This window comes from Bolinopsis microptera, chromosome 12 (genome assembly GCF_026151205.1).
Source record: "Bolinopsis microptera isolate Bmic1 chromosome 12, MBARI_Bmic_1.0, whole genome shotgun sequence".
NCBI lineage: Eukaryota > Metazoa > Ctenophora > Tentaculata > Lobata > Bolinopsidae > Bolinopsis > Bolinopsis microptera.
Genome location: NC_087083.1, coordinates 3,330,409 through 3,350,342, shown reverse-complemented (window position 1 = coordinate 3,350,342; position 19,934 = coordinate 3,330,409). Strand labels below are relative to the sequence as shown.

At 37.3% G+C, this 19,934-nt stretch overlaps 2 protein-coding genes across 3 annotated transcripts; both read right to left on the bottom strand.

Moving 5' to 3' along the window:
- Positions 1 to 484: 484 nt before the first annotated feature.
- Positions 485 to 5,543, bottom strand: LOC134824194 (replication protein A 70 kDa DNA-binding subunit-like). The gene is made up of 14 exons (XM_063835963.1): positions 5,411 to 5,543; positions 5,168 to 5,256; positions 4,909 to 5,038; positions 4,478 to 4,579; positions 4,253 to 4,349; positions 4,048 to 4,151; positions 3,547 to 3,708; positions 2,961 to 3,093; positions 2,463 to 2,661; positions 2,190 to 2,351; positions 1,952 to 2,050; positions 1,603 to 1,734; positions 1,025 to 1,182; positions 485 to 901 (listed from the first exon to the last, which is right to left on the bottom strand). The coding sequence occupies exons 1-14, from the start codon at positions 5,520 to 5,522 to the stop codon at positions 811 to 813; spliced, it is 1,770 nt and encodes a 589-aa protein (XP_063692033.1). The 5' UTR covers positions 5,523 to 5,543; the 3' UTR covers positions 485 to 810.
- A 252-nt stretch (positions 5,544 to 5,795) lies between these two features.
- On the bottom strand, positions 5,796 to 18,685 carry LOC134824447 (exocyst complex component 6B-like). 2 transcript variants are annotated; one of them, XM_063836353.1, is made up of 8 exons: positions 18,424 to 18,685; positions 18,036 to 18,158; positions 13,783 to 13,959; positions 9,362 to 9,668; positions 8,432 to 8,773; positions 8,032 to 8,235; positions 7,400 to 7,887; positions 5,796 to 6,931 (listed from the first exon to the last, which is right to left on the bottom strand). In XM_063836353.1, the coding sequence occupies exons 1-8, from the start codon at positions 18,511 to 18,513 to the stop codon at positions 6,275 to 6,277; spliced, it is 2,388 nt and encodes a 795-aa protein (XP_063692423.1). In that variant the 5' UTR covers positions 18,514 to 18,685; the 3' UTR covers positions 5,796 to 6,274. The 2 variants fall into 2 exon arrangements, with proteins under 2 accessions (XP_063692423.1, XP_063692424.1); XM_063836354.1 differs by having other exon boundaries at positions 18,383 to 18,450.
- Between the last annotated feature and the right edge of the window lie 1,249 nt (positions 18,686 to 19,934).

Genomic DNA, 19,934 nt, shown 5'->3' with positions numbered 1-19,934 from the left:
GCAGATACTCTTCTTGAATTTGTAACAATAGAATAGAAATATACGAATTTTAGACCTTCAATTTCATGTTCCAGCTCTGCCTGAACACTAAAAACAGTGAAGGATGTAGGTCCAGTAAATAAAGTCTTTTTAACGGTTTCCATCAGACCCAAACAATATCTGTAAATCTGGTTAATAGTAACTTCAAATTGATTGTCAAAAAATCTTGCTGATTTCATTTCACTTAGATCAAATTCAAAAGAGGAGTAAAATTTAAATGATAGCACAACAGCAGAGTACCCCGCATAGCGGAGAGCGAGGCTGTTTACTTTACAATGACTGTGCAAGGTACCAGTTTTTCGGGCATTATTCAGGAAATTAAGTGAAATAGTTACTCTCGCCAAAGAGCCAGAAAATGTAAAGCAAATTTTGTTATTCTTTTGGATTACACGGCAAAGGCAGCCAAGCCTGGGGCAAGGAAAGCAAATAATCCCGCGTTTAAACATTCTTTTCAAATCTTAAAATGTTCGCAACTGTGTGCTTAATTTACAATGCGCACAATAATAATGCTGAAACCATGTAGTTTGTGGCTCGCGCTTAATGCGCGGCGCGTATAGTCCCGCTAATTTGAAATCGAAATATTTAAAGGGAAACAGTCATTTCGTGGAAATTAACAACCAAATAAACAAATTTATGATAATGAAATTCTTAAATATTTAAAAAAGCTGATAGCGTCCATAGAATTAAGTCACTTTTAACAGTCAATAACGTGTGTATCTAGACTCCAAATCCGGCAAGTTTTCGGAGTCAGATTCAATATGTCTTGTATTTTCAACCTTCTAACAGCTTTATTTCATCTATCAAGCGTTTACTGTGCGTAATATAGTCAATAGGTTCAACTGATAGAGCTGTACACTTGAGTCTGAAAGAAAACGTATTAGTAACTAAATCAACAGAATAGTAAATACAGTAATATTAGAAATATGTACATTGCACGTAAAATAACTTTTAAAATTTAATACATAGAAACTTGTTATATGCTCACCGTGATTCGTCCATATACGTTTCAGTTCTAGCCCGAATCTTGAAGTTATACGCTGTAAAGTTGACTTTGTTCATTGCTTGTTCAAATTCTGCTTCATTTGTTTCCTTCAGTTTGCCAAGGTCATCGGCTGAAATTCCCAACAATTTCTCTGCTGTTTCCTGAACAAATATTACACATTAATTAAATAACTTATACCGATACGTTATACATTATAATATGTACATTATTGATTTGTATAATTTGTACATATTAATTAGGGCAGGAACCGAGTGTGCCCATTTTCCCACGGTTTGTCACATTTTGTCAATCTTGTCGTATATTGTCATATATTGTCAAATCTTGTCGTTTATTGTCAAATCTTGTCACATCTTGTCATGTATTGTCATATATTTTAGTATATTGTCGTATATTGGCACATATTGTCACATTTTGTCGTAAAATTGTCATGACATTAGGCGCTCTCGGTTCCTGCCCTAATTAGTATCGATTTACAAAACACCCAGTTTGGAACGTATAAAATGCTTATTATTATATATTATATATATATATTATATTATTATTATTGACATTCCACAAACCTGGAAACATGTGACCCACTCGTTGCCAGTAAAGTCAGAGAGTTTCACTGTTAGCATTAATCTGTATTTGAAGTTGGGATAGAGTTTGTCACATTTCTCACAACGATATTCTGTAGCTGATTCTTGCATTACCTGCAGTAATAGTAGTAGTAATAGTAGTAGTAGTAGTAATAGTACCTGTAACAAAATATGCGAGAAAACATAATTAGTAAGAAAACTTAAGATAAAACATGGGGCTGGGGATGCCCTCCCTCCCTGAGCCTGTGTTTTCATTTCGGGAACTGACAAAATAGCTGACTAGTTAAAGCAAAATTGATTGGAAATAAAACTTGAAAAAACGAATGATAACCTTTTTATTACAGTCAGCGCTGGGACAGGCCTGGTACATACAGTTATCTTTTTTAACGAACACTATTGCTGCATGGTTACTGAAATACTCCGGCTTATCCTGGAAATAAAGAGTAAATGAAGTGCTCAGACTACTTTGTTTTGAGTCTCGGGGCTACAATGCAGCTCTAATTGGCTGATCAACTTATAATGCAGCTTTCTGATTGGCTGAACAACTTATAAAATCTCATATATCTCACCTGAATGTTAGCCTCCTTAATTTCACCAAATGATTTGTGAGCAGTCTCCATTCCACCCCCTCCCATACCTCCAGAACCGGACATTTGTCTGACAGTCTCGTCTTTACCGGTGGTATCGTACCATCCCTTTAACTCGTGTGAGGGGGCTGTGTCCGGATTAACCTGGTTCATACTTTATCAGCTCCATTTGCATTGTTCATGCTGTATCTTACTTTACTAGTGCTGCTATGTTACTTTGCTAAAAATAAACAGTAAAGTTAAAACATATATTACCAGTAAAGTAGAGCTGAAAGAAACAGAGAGAGACCGGCCCCCGAAGTCGCTGACTTTAGCTGCCTTAACAGCAATGACAGGGTTTGCAAGTCCTGTGTCGAACTTATCAGCATCATTTCCCCAGAGTGTCAGAGACACTGCTGCTCCTGATTTGTCTTGCAACTTTACTTCTCTTTTAGTGAGTTGCTTGCCTGACGCCCTGTCATTTAGAGAAATAATTAGACAGCTGTTAAATACAAGAAAGTTAATAAGTAACCATGGTTACTAAGGCAAGTAACCATTGCATGGTTACTAAGGCAAGTAACAATGGGGGGTCGGGTCATCAGCAGAAATGGTCAGAAAGAGTTAACCGGGGTGCTCCCGCTAGTCTTTGAATATTTACCATTCGTTAAAAAGAACTTTCGTTGTTTTATTGAATATTGAACAGAATTATGTCAATATATACACGAGGAATGAGAATATAAACATTAAAAATATTTGAAATTTCTGATATCTAACCTAGCAGTAATAGACTGAACGTCTCCAATATCAGTAGCTATTCCCATTATATCCACAAAACTGTTATTCTCGCATCTCTCCAGGTCTGATATCTGAGTAAACTCCATTTTTATCTGCGGAACTGCATCTCCGTCTAAAAGAGAAGTAGTTACGTGACCATGGTAACTAGTAGTGTAACTAAGCATATGGTAACTAGTAGTGTAACTATGGTAACTAGTAGTGTAACTATGGTAACTAGTAGTGTAACTAAGCATATGGTAACTAGTAGTGTAACTATGGTAACTAGTAGTGTAACTATGGTAACTAGTATTGTAACTATGGTAACTAGTAGTGTTACTATGGTAACTAGTAGTGTTACTATGGTAACTAGTAGTGTAACTATAGTTACTAGTAGTGTAACTATGGTAACTAGTAGTGTAACTAAGCATATGGTAACTAGTAGTGTAACTATGGTAACTAGTAGTGTAACTATGGTAACTAGTATTGTAACTATGGTAACTAGTAGTGTAAAAGAGGACTAGTTTTTAGTTCTCTTATTCCTTTATTAGTAACTTAACAATAGTTATAGTTATAAGTGAGTACTGACCCTCGCACTTAACAATAGTAGTGTCACTATTTATCGTCATCTCGTAGTCGTTCTTTATAGCAGTGTACTGTTTATTAGCGGTCTTGAGAGAGCAGCGGGAAACGTAGTACACTTGACCTTGTTCTACTACGTTGTAAAACTTATCTACTGCGTCTGTGAAACCTGAACAAATAGATATTACCAAGGTGCAGATCGGGACAAAATAAAATAATAAACAAAACATTATCGTCTTTGCAGTTTGCTTATTTTGTGCCTCGTGACAACAATACAGCTCTCTGATTGGTCATTATTTGTCTCGTGACTACAATACAGCTCTCTGATTGGTTAGTATTTGTCTCGTGACTACAATACAGCTCTCTGATTGGTTAGTATTTGTCTCGTGACTACAATACAGCTCTCTGATTGGTTAGTATTTGTCTCGTGACAACAATACAGCTCTCTGATTGGTTAGTATTTGTCTCGTGACTACAATACAGCTCTCTGGTTGGTTAGTATATTCACCTGTACACCTAATCTCTCCACTCTCGTCCATCAGCTCCAGACTGAACAGTTTCCCTTCTCCCCGTGCGTTAGACCACGTTCTAATATCACTCTTCTTGGTTACCCTGTAGTTACACTGTGTTATCTTATATAAATATAGCTATAGTCATTATCTACATTAAAGTATCATTATTATTATCTATTTATCAAGATATCAATTTGTTACCTAGCCTTGATAGTCCACTTGTTCTGATAGGGGTTGAGACTCTGTATCGGATATATATTACCAGGTGTGCCTGAAGGAGCAGCTCCTGCCATGCCTCCTGTGGGAGGGTTATTATAACCAACTAAATATAATCAAATCCCTCAAATAAACAACTCAAGTTAATCAAAGTAACTTATATATTATATATATTAAGTTCACTAAACTAACCAAATAAAGTTAACTAACCAGAATTGAAAGTAGAGACTGCGCTGGGTACTGAAGTAGAAGGGGTGGGGGTCTTGTTAACCTCGGCTTGTATCTGGTCATCTGATAGCTTTACAGGGTTACCTGAGTGGGATATTATAAGTTACATGTAATGATGGGGGGCCGGGGGTGGGGGAGTGGGGCCGGGGGGGGGGGGGGTGCAGTTGGGGAGTGGGGCCGGGGGGTGCAGTGGGGGAGTGCAAGTGGGGCCGGGGGTGGGGGAGTGGGGGTGCAGTTGGGCCGGGGGTGGGGGGGGGGAGTGCAGTGGTGCAGTGGGGCCGGGGGGCGTAATGATAAACCATCTGATAATGGGGATAATGCAAACTAGATTATATATATCTGGAGTTATAATTAGTAGTATTAGTACAAAGTGTTTTTATTTAAGTTATTTAAGTGACATCATTACAACTCACCTATCTTCTGTTCAGGGTAAGATAAGATGGAGACCTCTAGTATAAGTACGAAGTGTTTGTTGTTAGAGTTAGTCACGTTGTAACGCTCTACCTTTACTACTGCATTCTTCCTCAACGTGTCGTCAGCTATCTGAGTAGAGTAGTTACACATAATATACATATACACATAATATATACACATAATATATACACATAACCTTCGCTTCACGGTCGTCGTTAAGATGTTAAAATAGTTCAACACATTAGTAAAACAACTAACCACTTTGTCTATTTCGTCCCCAACAGAAAGCATTGTGGTGAAGTTAGTTCCATCACTAACTAACAGCTTGTTTTTATTAGCTCCACTTCCTGAAAATATTCTAGTTAAAGAATAAAGATAACTAACTAAGTTAACTGCAAGTATACTAAGTATACTAAGTTAATATAACATGAAAGTAACATTTAAAACATGTAACGTTAATGTAAAATTCACTCCTAAATAAGTAAAATAAAACCAACTAACCTGACCCACATTTCTTTATAGCGTTTATCTGAACGGTGGGTTTGTAACTGTCTGTATTGATGGACTGATTAAAGAATTTCAGAATTCCATTTGGAGTCAGGTCTTGTGCCATTATTTTCCTGAATAAGCTAATTATTTTCTTAATAAGATATGTAGACATAGTCAGTGTGTTTAATGACATGTACATCTGAATTGCACGCAGCGAATAATTGTAAGCGATCAGTGATCAAGTAATGAGCACTTAGCATTATAGGAAACTTGATTGAGGGTTAAATGAGGAGGGGCCCTGCCAAAAGATCAAGAATCTTCTTAGGATACCCCTTTAGTACATCTACATTGTAGTGTACTGTAAACATATAGTATTCTAACTAAGGAATATTGCAGGTTTTTTTGTAAAAATAAAATAGTCTATATTACAAAAAACAAACATGAAAGCGAAAGGTCATCAATGTGATTTTTCATCTTTTAAAACTAACATTTATCATGGCTATATTGTTAGCTTCTGTTCCTGAAAATTTATATTTTGTACAATAATAAATATACACTGCAAAACACAAATTAAATTGTCCCTCAAAAATCAACGAAATCAGAATTGTTGTCTACACGACATCATTAAAAGAATTTTAAATTTGAAAAATTACAAAATTGGAAATAATTATCCCAACCATATATAAAGAATTGAATCCAGAAATTGAAACCAACCAATCAGAGCCCAGTATTCACAACAGAACCAGCACCACGTGACACAGCCCAACCAATCAGAGCCCAGTATTCACAATAGAACAAGCACCACGTGACACAGTCCAACCAATCAGAGCCCAGTATTCACAACAGAACCAGCCCCACGTGACACAGCCCAACCAATCAGAAGTTGAGATTGCTCCTAGAAAGCTTCCTAGCGAGCATAGTAGGAGTGCTGGACCCGCTTCCCCCGGTGTTCAGTGTTCTCAGTTTCTTTATAACAGCCTCCAGCAGCTGGTTCATCTCCTTCTCATTCTTGTTCATACTGAAACTCTTGAAAGAGAACTTCTTGCTATCTTTATCCAGGAACCTCTCTAGTACTCTAGCCAGCACCTCAGGTGCTATGTTACTAGAGCTCCTACTACTCGGGTTAAACTCAGCTATATACTTGTCATAGTCGGACTGTTTTATCATGTTTATAACATTGCGGAGTGTCTGGATTGGGATCAGCAGGTTTATATTCTTTACACCTTTCACCGGCTCATCCAGAGCGAACCCCTCGTAAGCGATCACGTCCTGATCTAGAATATCCAGTGCTACACGTGACATCTGTGTTATGGTGGGATCTAGAAATATCTCCAACAGTTTGTTAGCGATGTGTTTACCAGCTTCCTCACAGGCTCCACAAGCTACGCTCTGTTCTAGTTGAGTGAAGGTTCTGAACTTGTTGTTGAGGTAGGTCAACATGTCGGTTATGTAGTCGCTAGGGTACTCTCTTACTTCGCTAGTCATCCAGTTGTAGCGAGACAGTTCAAAGAATTCGTCTATCTTCTCTGTCAGCTGGAGAGAAAGGCATGTGTTAATTTAATGTATAAGTTGATTAATGTATTATAAGTTGATTAATGTATCAGTTAATTAGGCTATTAGTTAATTAGTCTATTAGTTGAATAGTAGCTGCTATTTCACCCATCTGAATAGTAGCTGCTATTTCACCCCTCTATTTCACCCATCTGAATAGTAGCTGCTATTTCACCCCTCTATTTAACCACTCTATTTCACCCATCTGAATAGTAGCTGCTATTTCACCCATCTGAATAGGAGCTGCTATTTCACCCCTCTATTTGACCCCTCTATTTGACCCCTCTATTTAACCACTCTATTTGACCCCTCTATTTGACCCCTCTATTTAACCCCTCTATTTCACCCCTCTATTTCACCCCTCTATTTCACCCCTCTATTTCACCTCTCTATTTCACCTCTCTATTTAACCCCTCTATTTCACCCCTCTATTTAACCCCTCTACCGTACCTTGACGTGTATCTGTCTCTTAGCCTCCTCCTTAACATTATCAAACATCTTCAGTCCGTACAAATCTTTAGCCTGAGTACTAGACACAGTGCATCCTGTTTTAGAGGATACGAACGTTTCCATAGAGTGAGAGTAGCGCTGTAAGAAGGAAGTATTGATGCTGACTTGTACTATCTGGGATAGTACCAGGTTCTTCTCTTTTATTAGATCTATCAGACAATCGTTCAGTGTTTTAGTGAGAAGCTCGTTTGTAGACTTCCTAACTAGATCGTCTACTTCAGTCTGGCTCAGGTCGAGATGAGTTGCGAATTGTAACGACGCCTCTATGTACTCCTCCATTAGTATGAATATTTCAGGTACTAGTTTAGAGAAAGGTAGATGTACTGGGAACTTCATGTCAGTCCTATCTAGTGCTTGATAAGCACAACCCATTAACTGTTGGAGTTGTACATCTGAGTCTACTGTGAGAGGAGAGTAGTTGTCTTTACCTGAGGGACAAATGGCAATTAGTTAACTAATTAATTAATTAGTTAGCTAATTAATTGATTAGCTGATTAATTAGTGACACAACAGCGAAGTGTTACACAATAGTAGTATGAAGTGAAAATTTGTGGTATTTAAGTTTTCCTTACCGAAAACTTCCTTGAACTTTGTTTTCCAGAGTGACTGAAGACTGTCACAGTACTTCTGGTACAGGTTTATAAGGAGCTTATATAACTTGGTAACGTTTAGCTCGTACCCGCCCAGAGTCTGACAGAAGAGAACTAGAAGCAGCTTGAGGTCTAGTAGTTGTTGAGGCTGGTCATCCTTGTTCAGAAGCAGCTGGTCTAGGTTACCTGTAGGAGGAAGGAATATTAGTTAACTATATAATTGGTTAACTAGATAATTGGTTAATTAGTAAACTTGTCAAATTATAGATAATTAGTAAACTAGTTAAATAGGTAATTAGTAAACTAAGTACTAAGTAGAGGACCTGATATCTAAATAACATAAAGTTATTAAAATATCCCTAACTTAATTATTAATTATTACCTAGACAAGACAAGAAGAGGTTCCATAGTTCATCAATAGAAGTGTGAGTAACAAGTCCTTGCGTAGTGTGTAACAGTGTGTTCTCTATAACAAAGAAGCCCACAACTTTACAGAAATACTCCGCATTATAAGAGTCTGAGTCTTGGGAGGAGTCCCCCAACTTTGGCACAAATTTAAAAGTAAGATCAGCTTGTTTCTTTCTGTCCGCGTGGTACTCCTTGGCAAAGTCCTCCTTTTCTCCAATGATGGAGTAGATATGCAGGCACCGGTAAATGGGAGCGAAGTTTAGGAAGTCTAGTGGCCCGTCCTCTATACTCTTAGGTCTTCTCCCCAGGATGTGATCTAGTGGGAGAAATAAGTTATTTTATTCAGCATTAACAGAAAATTAAAATAAATAAACTATAAATAAGTTAAGTTATTTTATACAGCATTAACAGAAAATTAAAATAAATAAACTATAAATAAGTTAAGTTATTTTATTCAGCATTAACAGAAAATTAAAATATATAAACTATAAATAAGTTAAGTTATTTTATACACCAATAATAGAAAATTAAAATAAATAAACTATAAATAAGTTAAGTTATTTTATACACCAATAATAGAAAATTAAAATAAATAAACTATAAATAAGTTAAGTTATTTTATACACCAATAATAGAAAATTGAAATATATAAAATTAAAATAAATAAACAATATAAAATTAAAATAAATAAACTATTTCTGAACTTCTTGGTGCTGTGTTAAATGAGATAATTTATATTGCATTTGGAAAAGGAAGGGAAACACAATGTAGGATAAGTTATAAATTAACAGCTGTTTTATGACATGGTTAGAGCTGTACATAATCTAGTTAATTAATTAGTTGATTAATTAATCAGATAATCGAATAATTAGTTGATTAATTAATTAGCTAATTGATTAATTACCTATCGGAATGTCAGTGTTCATGGTCTGATGACTTTGCCACATAGCGTTCAGTCCAATATCTTGAGATTTCTCCCTGATAGTTTTTAAGAAGTCTTTAAGATCACATCTGGATATCTCCTTGATGGTTTGTCTAGTTTTGGGTATCTGCTGTGACATGATGCTAGCGAAACTGTAGGAGGAGATAGGGGGAAGGTAAGTGTGCTCCAAGTGTCCTAATATCTTTATAGCGCTGTAGTAATTCTTATTGTGCATTTCTTCCTTTAACTTCTGGTACATCTCCAATACAGGTATACACAGCTTTATAGCCTGCAGTTATTTAGTTGTAATTAGTTAGTTGTTAGTTAGTTGTCACACTTTACTTAGGAGTAGTGTTGTTTACATGAGAGTCAATAAAACTTCACAACTAAAATTTATATCTATTTCATCTTCTAACCTCATCAATGTGGAGGCCATGTTCTATTATAGTATTATATACCTGTATAGTGGAGGCCATGTTCTATAATGTACCTGTATAGTGGAGGCCATGTTCTATAATATACCTGTATAGTGGAGGCCATGTTCTATAATATACCTGTATAGTGGAGGCCATGTTCTATAATATACCTGTATAGTGGAGGCCATGTTCTATAATATACCTGTATAGTGGAGGCCATGTTCTATAATATACCTGTATAGTGGAAGCCATGTTCTATAATATACCTGTATAGTGGAGGCCATGTTCTATAATATACCTGTATAGTGGAGGCCATGTTCTATAATATACCTGTATAGTGGAGGCCGTGTTCTATAATATACCTGTATAGTGGAGGCCATGTTCTATAATATACCTGTATAGTGGAGGCCATGTTCTATAATGTACCTGTATAGTGGAGGCCATGTTCTATAATATACCGGGGGGGTACCAATGGCATAAAATGGCATAAATGGCATACGTTTTATGGCATAAATGGAAATTTTTATTGGCCAATTCTCCATTTATGCCATGAAATTAGGTCTTCATATTTGACTTTAAATTCGCAAATTATTATTAGTACTTGAATAAGAGACATGTTTCATGCTTTATAACGCTTGGAATGATCGTTAAAGATTCATATGACAAATAAATAAACTAGAAATGTATTATATCAAAAATGGCATAAATGGCATACGTTTTATGGCATAAATGGAAATTTTTATTGGCCAATTCTCCATTATGCCATTTATGCCATTGGTACCCCCCAATATACCTGTATAGTGGAGGCCATGTTCTATAATATACCTGTATAGTGGAGGCCATGTTCTATAATATACCTGTATAGTGGAGGCCATGTTCTATAATATACCTGTATAGTGGAGGCCATGTTCTATAATGTACCTGTATAGTGGAGGCCATGTTCTATAATATACCTGTATAGTGGAGGCCATGTTCTATAATATACCTGTATAGTGGAGGCCATGTTCTATAATATACCATCAATGTGACAATTATATACCTGTATAGTGGAGGCCATGTTCTATAATGTACCTGTATAGTGGAGGCCATGTTCTATAATGTAGGCCATGTTCTATAATATACCTGTATAGTGGAGGCCATGTTCTATAATGTACCTGTATAGTAGAGGCCATGTTCTATAATATACCTGTACCTTACAAGACATTTTCATAACGTACGAAATGCGACGGTTTTCCCGAAATTTCGCCATATTTTCGGACCGCCAAAATTTCGGTCGTCGTAATAGAATCCGTCGCATTATTTTTTAGCTTATTCCAATAATTGTGGCTTCATCGATTCATTTTGTTCTTGAAAAGTTAGTGATATGATGGTGGGACAAATAAACACAATATTCCATGATGAATTTAATGTCAAGTAATACGTTTTAAATTTACAATAAATTACATTTATGTGCTAACATAAACGTCTTATAAGAGACTAAGTCAAGATAAACAATTTAATATCAAACTCAATAAGTGAAACTGAAAGAGTCGAGCCGGACCCCTTAGAGGAAGATGAAGAAATCGATTTATAAGTTTCATTTTGTTTAAACATGATTTTACCGATTTTTAGAAAATTTTGAATTTCCTTTGTGTCGGAAAACAAAATGATGAAAAATACCCTTATTTTCTGTGACGTCCGAAATGTGACGGTTTTTGTTCAATTTCGCCATATTTTCGGACCGCCAAAATTTCGGTCGTCGCAAATTGGTCCGCCACAAAAATGTCTTGTAAGGTATAGTGGAGGCCATGTTCTATAATATACCTGTATAGTGGAGGCCATGTTCTATAATGTACCTGTATAGTGGAGGCCATGTTCTATAATATACCTGTTTAGTGGAGGCCATGTTCTATAATGTACCTGTATAGTAGAGGCCATGTTCTATAATATACCTGTATAGTGGAGGCCATGTTCTATAATATACCTGTATAGTGGAGGCCATGTTCTATAACATACCTGTATAGTGGAGGCCATGTTCTATAATATACCTGTATAGTGGAGGCCATGTTCTATAATGTACCTGTATAGTGGAGGCCATGTTCTATAATATACCTGTATAGTGGAGGCCATGTTCTATAATATACCTAGCCTGTATAGTGGAGGCCATGTTCTATGATATACCTGTATAGTGGAGGCCATGTTCTATAATATACCTGTATAGTAGAGGCCATGTTCTATAATATACCTGTATAGTGGAGGCCATGTTCTATAATATACCTGTATAGTGGAGGCCATGTTCTATAATATACCTGTATAGTGGAGGCCATGTTCTATGATATACCTGTATAGTGGAGGCCATGTTCTATAATATACCTGTATAGTGGAGGCCATGTTCTATAATATACCTGTATAGTAGAGGCCATGTTCTATAATATACCTGTATAGTGGAGGCCATGTTCTATAATATACCTGTATAGTGGAGGCCATGTTCTATAATATACCTGTATAGTGGAGGCCATGTTCTATAATATACCTGTATAGTGGAGGCCATGTTCTATAATGTACCTGTATAGTGGAGGCCATGTTCTATAATATACCTGTATAGTGGAGGCCATGTTCTATATTAATATACCATCAATGTGACAATTATATACCTGTATAGTGGAGGCCATGTTCTATAATATACCTGTATAGTGGAGGCCTTGTTCTATAGTATACCTGTATAGTGGAGGCCATGTTCTATAATGTACCTGTATAGTGGAGGCCATGTTCTATAATATACCTGTATAGTGGAGGCCATGTTCTATAATATACCTGTATAGTGGAGGCCATGTTCTATAATATACCTGTATAGTGGAGGCCATGTTCTATAATATACCTGTATAGTGGAGGCCATGTTCTATAATGTACCTGTATAGTGGAGGCCATGTTCTATAATATACCTGTATAGTGGAGGCCATGTTCTATAATGTACCTGTATAGTAGAGGCCATGTTCTATAATATACCTGTATAGTGGAGGCCATGTTCTATAATATACCTGTATAGTGGAGGCCATGTTCTATAACATACCTGTATAGTGGAGGCCATGTTCTATAATATACCTGTATAGTGGAGGCCATGTTCTATAATGTACCTGTATAGTGGAGGCCATGTTCTATAATATACCTGTATAGTGGAGGCCATGTTCTATAATATACCTAGCCTGTATAGTGGAGGCCATGTTCTATCATATACCTGTATAGTGGAGGCCATGTTCTATAATATACCTGTATAGTGGAGGCCATGTTCTATAATATACCTGTATAGTAGAGGCCATGTTCTATAATATACCTGTATAGTGGAGGTCATGTTCTATAATATACCTGTATAGTGGAGGCCATGTTCTATAATATACCTGTATAGTGGAGGCCATGTTCTATAATATACCTGTATAGTGGAGGCCATGTTCTATAACATACCTGTATAGTGGAGGCCATGTTCTATAATATACCTGTATAGTGGAGGCCATGTTCTATAATGTACCTGTATAGTGGAGGCCATGTTCTATAATATACCTGTATAGTGGAGGCCATGTTCTATAATATACCTAGCCTGTATAGTGGAGGCCATGTTCTATCATATACCTGTATAGTGGAGGCCATGTTCTATAATATACCTGTATAGTGGAGGCCATGTTCTATAATATACCTGTATAGTAGAGGCCATGTTCTATAATATACCTGTATAGTGGAGGCCATGTTCTATAATATACCTGTATAGTGGAGGCCATGTTCTATAATATACCTGTATAGTGGAGGCCATGTTCTATGATATACCTGTATAGTGGAGGCCATGTTCTATAATATACCTGTATAGTGGAGGCCATGTTCTATAATATACCTGTATAGTAGAGGCCATGTTCTATAATATACCTGTATAGTGGAGGCCATGTTCTATAATATACCTGTATAGTGGAGGCCATGTTCTATAATATACCTGTATAGTGGAGGCCATGTTCTATAATATACCTGTATAGTGGAGGCCATGTTCTTGAGTTCTAGTCGCTGTGATATTAGAGACTCGTGGGAGTCTATAAGTTCGGCGCTGTTAGAACACAACATGGTGTCAACGTTACAAATATCAGATTGTAGTCCTTTAACCATGTTCTGTACTTTCAGTAGCTCGTTAACACAATCTATAAAACCCTGCAACAATGTTACTGTTACTGTTACTGTTACTGTTACTGTTACTGTTACTGTAGCTCGTTAACACAATCTATAAAACCCTGCAACAATGTTACTGTTACTGTAGCTCGTTCACACAATCTATAAAACCCTGCAACAATGTTACTGTTACTGTTACAGTAGCTCGTTCACACAATCTATAAAACCCTGCAACAATGTTACTGTTACTGTTACAGTAGCTCGTTAACACAATCTATAAAACCCTGCAACAATGTTACTGTTACTGTTACAGTAGCTCGTTCACACAATCTATAAAACCCTGCAACAATGTTACTGTTACTGTTACAGTAGCTCGTTCACACAATCTATAAAACCCTGCAACAATGTTACTGTTACTGTTACAATAGCTCGTTCACACAATCTATAAAACCCTGCAACAATGTTACTGTTACTGTTACTGTAGCTCGTTCACACAATCTATAAAACCCTGCAACAATGTTACTGTTACTGTTACAGTAGCTCGTTCACACAATCTATAAAACCCTGCAACAATGTTACTGTTACAGTAGCTCGTTCACACAATCTATAAAACCCTGCAACAATGTTACTGTTACAGTAGCTCGTTCACACAATCTATAAAACCCTGCAACAATGTTACTGTTACAGTAGCTCGTTCACACAATCTAGAAAACCCTGCAACAATGTTACTGTTACTGTTACAGTAACTCGTTAACACAATCTATAAAACCCTGCAACAATGTTACTGTTACTGTTACAGTAGCTCGTTCACACAATCTATAAAACCCTGCAACAATGTTACTGTTACTGTTACAGTAGCTCGTTCACACAATCTATAAAACCCTGCAACAATGTTACTGTTACAGTAGCTCGTTCACACAATTTATAAAACCCTGCAACAATGTTACTGTTACTGTTACAGTAGCTCGTTCACACAATCTATAAAACCCTGCAACAATGTTACTGTTACTGTCACTGTTACTGTTACTGTAGGCATTAGACCGGTACATAAAACAAAAATGTTCTTGAATAATTACCAATATGTTCTTATCTGTTGATCCTTAGGTTCAAATACCACCAAAAAAAATTTCAAGTTCCAACTCTTCCATCTTAGTCCCGCTCCGGCCACGCCCATATTTTATTGGTTTCTTATACAGGTAAAATATCTAGAATCGGCTTTTTTAGTATGAAGGAGTAATGTTGGCTGTTTAAGATTCGTTATTCAAATATAAATGTCATAAAGGCATTTCGTTTAATGTGGGTTTTAAGTTCTGGTGATGATGAGAACCACGCCCTGAATATCTCCACCAAGGATCAACTTTACCAGCTCCAGCAGTTCCTTGTAGTCTCCTCGGGGTAGGTGAGACTCTTGATCGAGTTTGCTGTTGACGTACTCCAAGATGTCCGCGACGTCTTCCTTGAAGTAGGAGGGGATGTCGGGTAGCCGTCTGTCTCCAAGGTTTAGACTGTTCCAAGAACAGATCTTCAGGATCTTGAACGTTGTCACTTCCGGCCCGGAGGTCACTCCAAAGATGGTCGTGAATGCCCCTCCGATTATCAACTCCAGGATATGATGTCTGCAGGCGAGCCACAGCAGCTGTAGGTGAAGGAGGTTCTGGAGGATGGTGCAGCTCCCGTTATTGACTCCAGTATTAGAGGATGTTGTATCAAAACCGCAGGCTATGATCTTGTCTGCAACCTCCCAGCTGTCGAGGTAGTCCTTCACCATCTCCGCTTCTGCTCTTCCAGTGGAGTTTTCTGTAGGAGGAATTCCAAGGATCTGGCTCTTCTTGGATGAGGATTACTGCAAGCCTTTTGACCTGTAGATGGTGGAAATTAATATAAAATTGAATTATTATTGTTTAAATCACAATTGACAATTGTAATTCAAAGTTCAACTACTGTAATTCTAATAACTCTTACCTTTCCGAATCCTCCAAGCTCAGCTGTCTCCTCCACCGTGGTTTGTAGCAGCAGCAAGGATCCCGGTGAGCTGTGTCGACGATAGATTCAGTCTGTCCGCAGCTGGACCGAGCTTCTCTACGAATCGTTTGGAGATTGCTATCGTAGTGCCTCTGGAAGCACAGGGGCGTTTAGGAGTGTACTCCTCCTGAAGGCTGGTGTCCAGTTGGGAATCGTCTGAGGACATGGAGGTAGAGAGGAAAGTAGTAGAAGTGGAGGACTCTGCTAAGGAGTATCGTTTGAGGGACTCCTCTCTTGCTAGCTTCTTTTCCAGGCTCTTCTGAAGGTTGAGGTCGGGCGTAGAGCTGATTGTCTTCTTCCAGTGGTTCTGAAGGAAGTCGCGGTCTTCATCGGTAATCAGCTTAGAGGACTGAAGGGATTTAACTGTAATGTCGAAAAGCGCCTCTAGGGAATTCAGGAACGCCACTTCTTTCATCTTGAAGGACTGCTTTTGTCGTCTGACTGCTGGAACCTTAGTGAGGTCTTGGTGAGAGGTTCGTAGAGCTTTGATATCCTTAATGATGTTAGGGGAGTGCTTGAGGATATCGCCATACCCAGCATATTCCCATAGTTCGATTAGTTCGTTCTTCACTTGAACACAAGCTGCGGATAGTGTTGACGATCCATCACCTGCAGTCTTCTCAAGCTCAAAGAAGAGCCTTCTCAGAACAGTTCCTTTGGTGGGAAGTTTTGAGAAGGAAAGTTTTTCCAGGAGAGTACCAACCCAAGGGACTTCTCTGCGGGGTTGCTTTCGTTTTCCAAGGATAGTAGTCATGTTGTTGGCTGTAGTATAGTCCTTGAAACATGGTCTTCCTTTTTATATGATCCGGAGCCATAAACCAGTGTCAACTAAGCATATTTGACCCACCTAATACCACTTGACACAGTCACCACTCACCAGCTCACCTATTACTACTTGACACTAGTTTAAACTTACCGTGTTCTCTATGACAGGGCGGTTTGTATTAACACACTTTATCTCAAGGAGAAGGTAGAAGAAAATTGATATCATTTAACATCAAACCATTAAATAAACTCAAAAAATACGGTTTTCCGAAATTTTTATGACTTATTTTTCTAAAATGGGCGTGGTCATCAAAGGGCGTGGTTCTCATCATCACCAGAACTTAAAACCCACATTAAACGAAATGCCTTTATGACATTTATATTTGAATAACGAATCTTAAACAGCCAACATTACTCCTTCATACTAAAAAAGCCGATTCTAGATATTTTACCTGTATAAGAAACCAATAAAATATGGGCGTGGCCGGAGCGGGACTAAGATGGAAGAGTTGGAACTTGAAATTTTTTTTGGTGGTATTTGAACCTAGGGATCAACAGATAAGAACATATTGGTAATTATTCAAGAACATTTTTGTTTTATGAACCGGTCTAGTAGGCATCATGTAGCCTCCAGGCTCGACAAACCCCGACAAACCCCGACATATCCCGACAAACGGGGTTTGTCGGGGTTTGTCGAGGGGTTTTGCCTCGGGCCCACCGGCTACATGAGGCCTTCTTGTATAGTGTTTTTCCACGTAAAGCTTGATGACTCCGTCTCGGCTTTTTGTTGGGAGACTCAAAAAAAAAAAAAAAAAAAAAAAAAAAAAAAAAACCTCCAGGCTCGACAAACCGGAAACCCCGTCAAACCCCGTCAAACCCTGACAAACCCCGACAAACCCTGACAAATCCCGAAAAACCCCGACGTGTCAAGATATGTCGTATCATGTCGGGCCCACCGGCTACATGATGCCTTACTGTCACTGTTACTGTTGCTGTTACATTTTATAGACATACTAAATAACTAATAAATATTAACTAAAAGATAACTTATGTTATTAACCAAATAACTAATAAATATCAACTAAAATATAACTAATGTTATCAACTAGAAGATTACTAATGCTATTAACTAAATAACTAATGTTATTAACTAAAAGATAACTAATGTTATTAACTAAATAACTAATAAATATTAACTAAAATTAACTAATGTTATTAACTAAATAACTAATAAATATTAACTAAAAGATAACTAATATTATTAACTAAAAGATCACTAATGTTATCAACTAAATAACTAATTATGTTATTAACTAAAAACACTCTCCCACCTGGTAGTGATAGCTGCACATTATCTCTATATCTTTATCTAAACTACTGATCCTATCAGTAAGACAGTCTGCAAACTGACTCTCAAATCCTCCCTCGTAAACTGCTCTTACTGTGGGCGTGATCTGTGGAGTAATTAACTAATTAACTAATTAACTAATTAACTAATTAACTAAGTAGTTATGAAGCTCGTAGTGCGTGTAGTAAGTACTAACTAGATTAAATTTTGGAGGAACAAGCATGTTTACAGTACCCTTATCTTGTGCAACTAACTCAATTACTGACTAATGAGGTACAGGCCCGGTACAGGTGATTACTGACTAATTACTGACTAATTACTGACAATTACCTGGGTCTCACTGCTCTCTAGTTCTGATAACAGATGATTACCTGGGTCTCACTGCTCTCTAGTTCTGATAACAGATGATTGATGTGCGTTTTTACGGAGTCTGTCGTCTCCGGGTTAGCTTCCTCCGCCATATCACTTATCACGTGACACAAACTAACCAATCAGAGGGCTGTATTTTATCACGTGGAACAAGGAAACCAATCAGAGGGCTGTATGTTGGTCACGTGATGCTATTAGTCAGTTAAACCAGGCTAACAACTCCCCTTACCTACTCATCACAGCTGTGAAGAAGATTTGTTGTAATAATATAACAAGATAATGGAGTATTGGAAAGCGAGTACAGTAGTCTGTAGTAGTTACTACTATAGTAACTATAGTTACTATACTATAGTTACTATAGTTACTATAGTTACTATAGTTACTATAGTTACTATACTATAGTTACTATACTATAGTTAATACTCGCTATAGTATATTAGTAGTAAAATTAGTACAGGGTGGGCCAAAAGTCAGTGTGCAAACGTTGGCCTTAATAGCTCAGTCACTGAGTGCCCAATTGAAATACTTCCTTCTGGTATGACTTAGTACCACCACTGGTTCGAGGAATTTGTCAACTCGAAAAATATTCGCGTTCATTTTTTTCAAATGGAGGTTCATTTTCGCATTTATTTGATAGTTTGAATAGTCGGATCAAGCTAAATGTTATTGAATTGTGTTTGGCCATTCGAATTACGTTTGTCCTGAAAGAATTAGAACTGTAGCTTCTCAGATGACCGAGATATGAAGCATAACGAGTTTATTCATTACGTGTGATCAGGTGATTGGTTTACCTAATCACGTGATAAGGTGACCCCGTTAACTACATGTTTTCAGATCATATGCAACATTTGATAATCTACCGTCTCTGAAAAAAATAGGCGTTCATGATGTTCAGAGAAAACAATATAGGTGTTTTAATATTGAATGGGCGTGGTCTAAAATATTCGAATTTTCAAATCGACGGAATCCTCGAACCAGTAAGTACAGTATGCCATCTGCAAAGCAACAGCTCTCAAATATAAAACACGGCGGAGGTATAAGACCCAACGTTTGCACACTGACTTTTGGCCCACCCTGTATTAAAGTGAAAATAATTCATAGAAAATATAATTTCATCTGAATATAGATTATAGGTCTTATCAAACTAAGTGAATGTCACCAAAAACTCAAAATAGCATCAAATAACTTAGCACACACTTTTCAAAACCAAAGCAGATCAAAATACCTCACAGTACGATAAAATAAACTTTAAATTATTAATCTTAAACACGGACCACATTCAGATTTATAGCAGGCCCAACAATTTTGGACGACTTGAAAAACATCTCATTTTAGCTCAAAGAGATGATATGATGTGTATCATACAGCCTAAATATTGTTTCCACTTTACCGCCCCGGCCCCTGTTTAATTTACACTGTGAAGTATCTTAACAATTTTATACAGTAAACTGGAAGTGAAAGTCTGTTCACACATGTCTAACAACATCAATCATCAAATAGAAACACAGAGCCG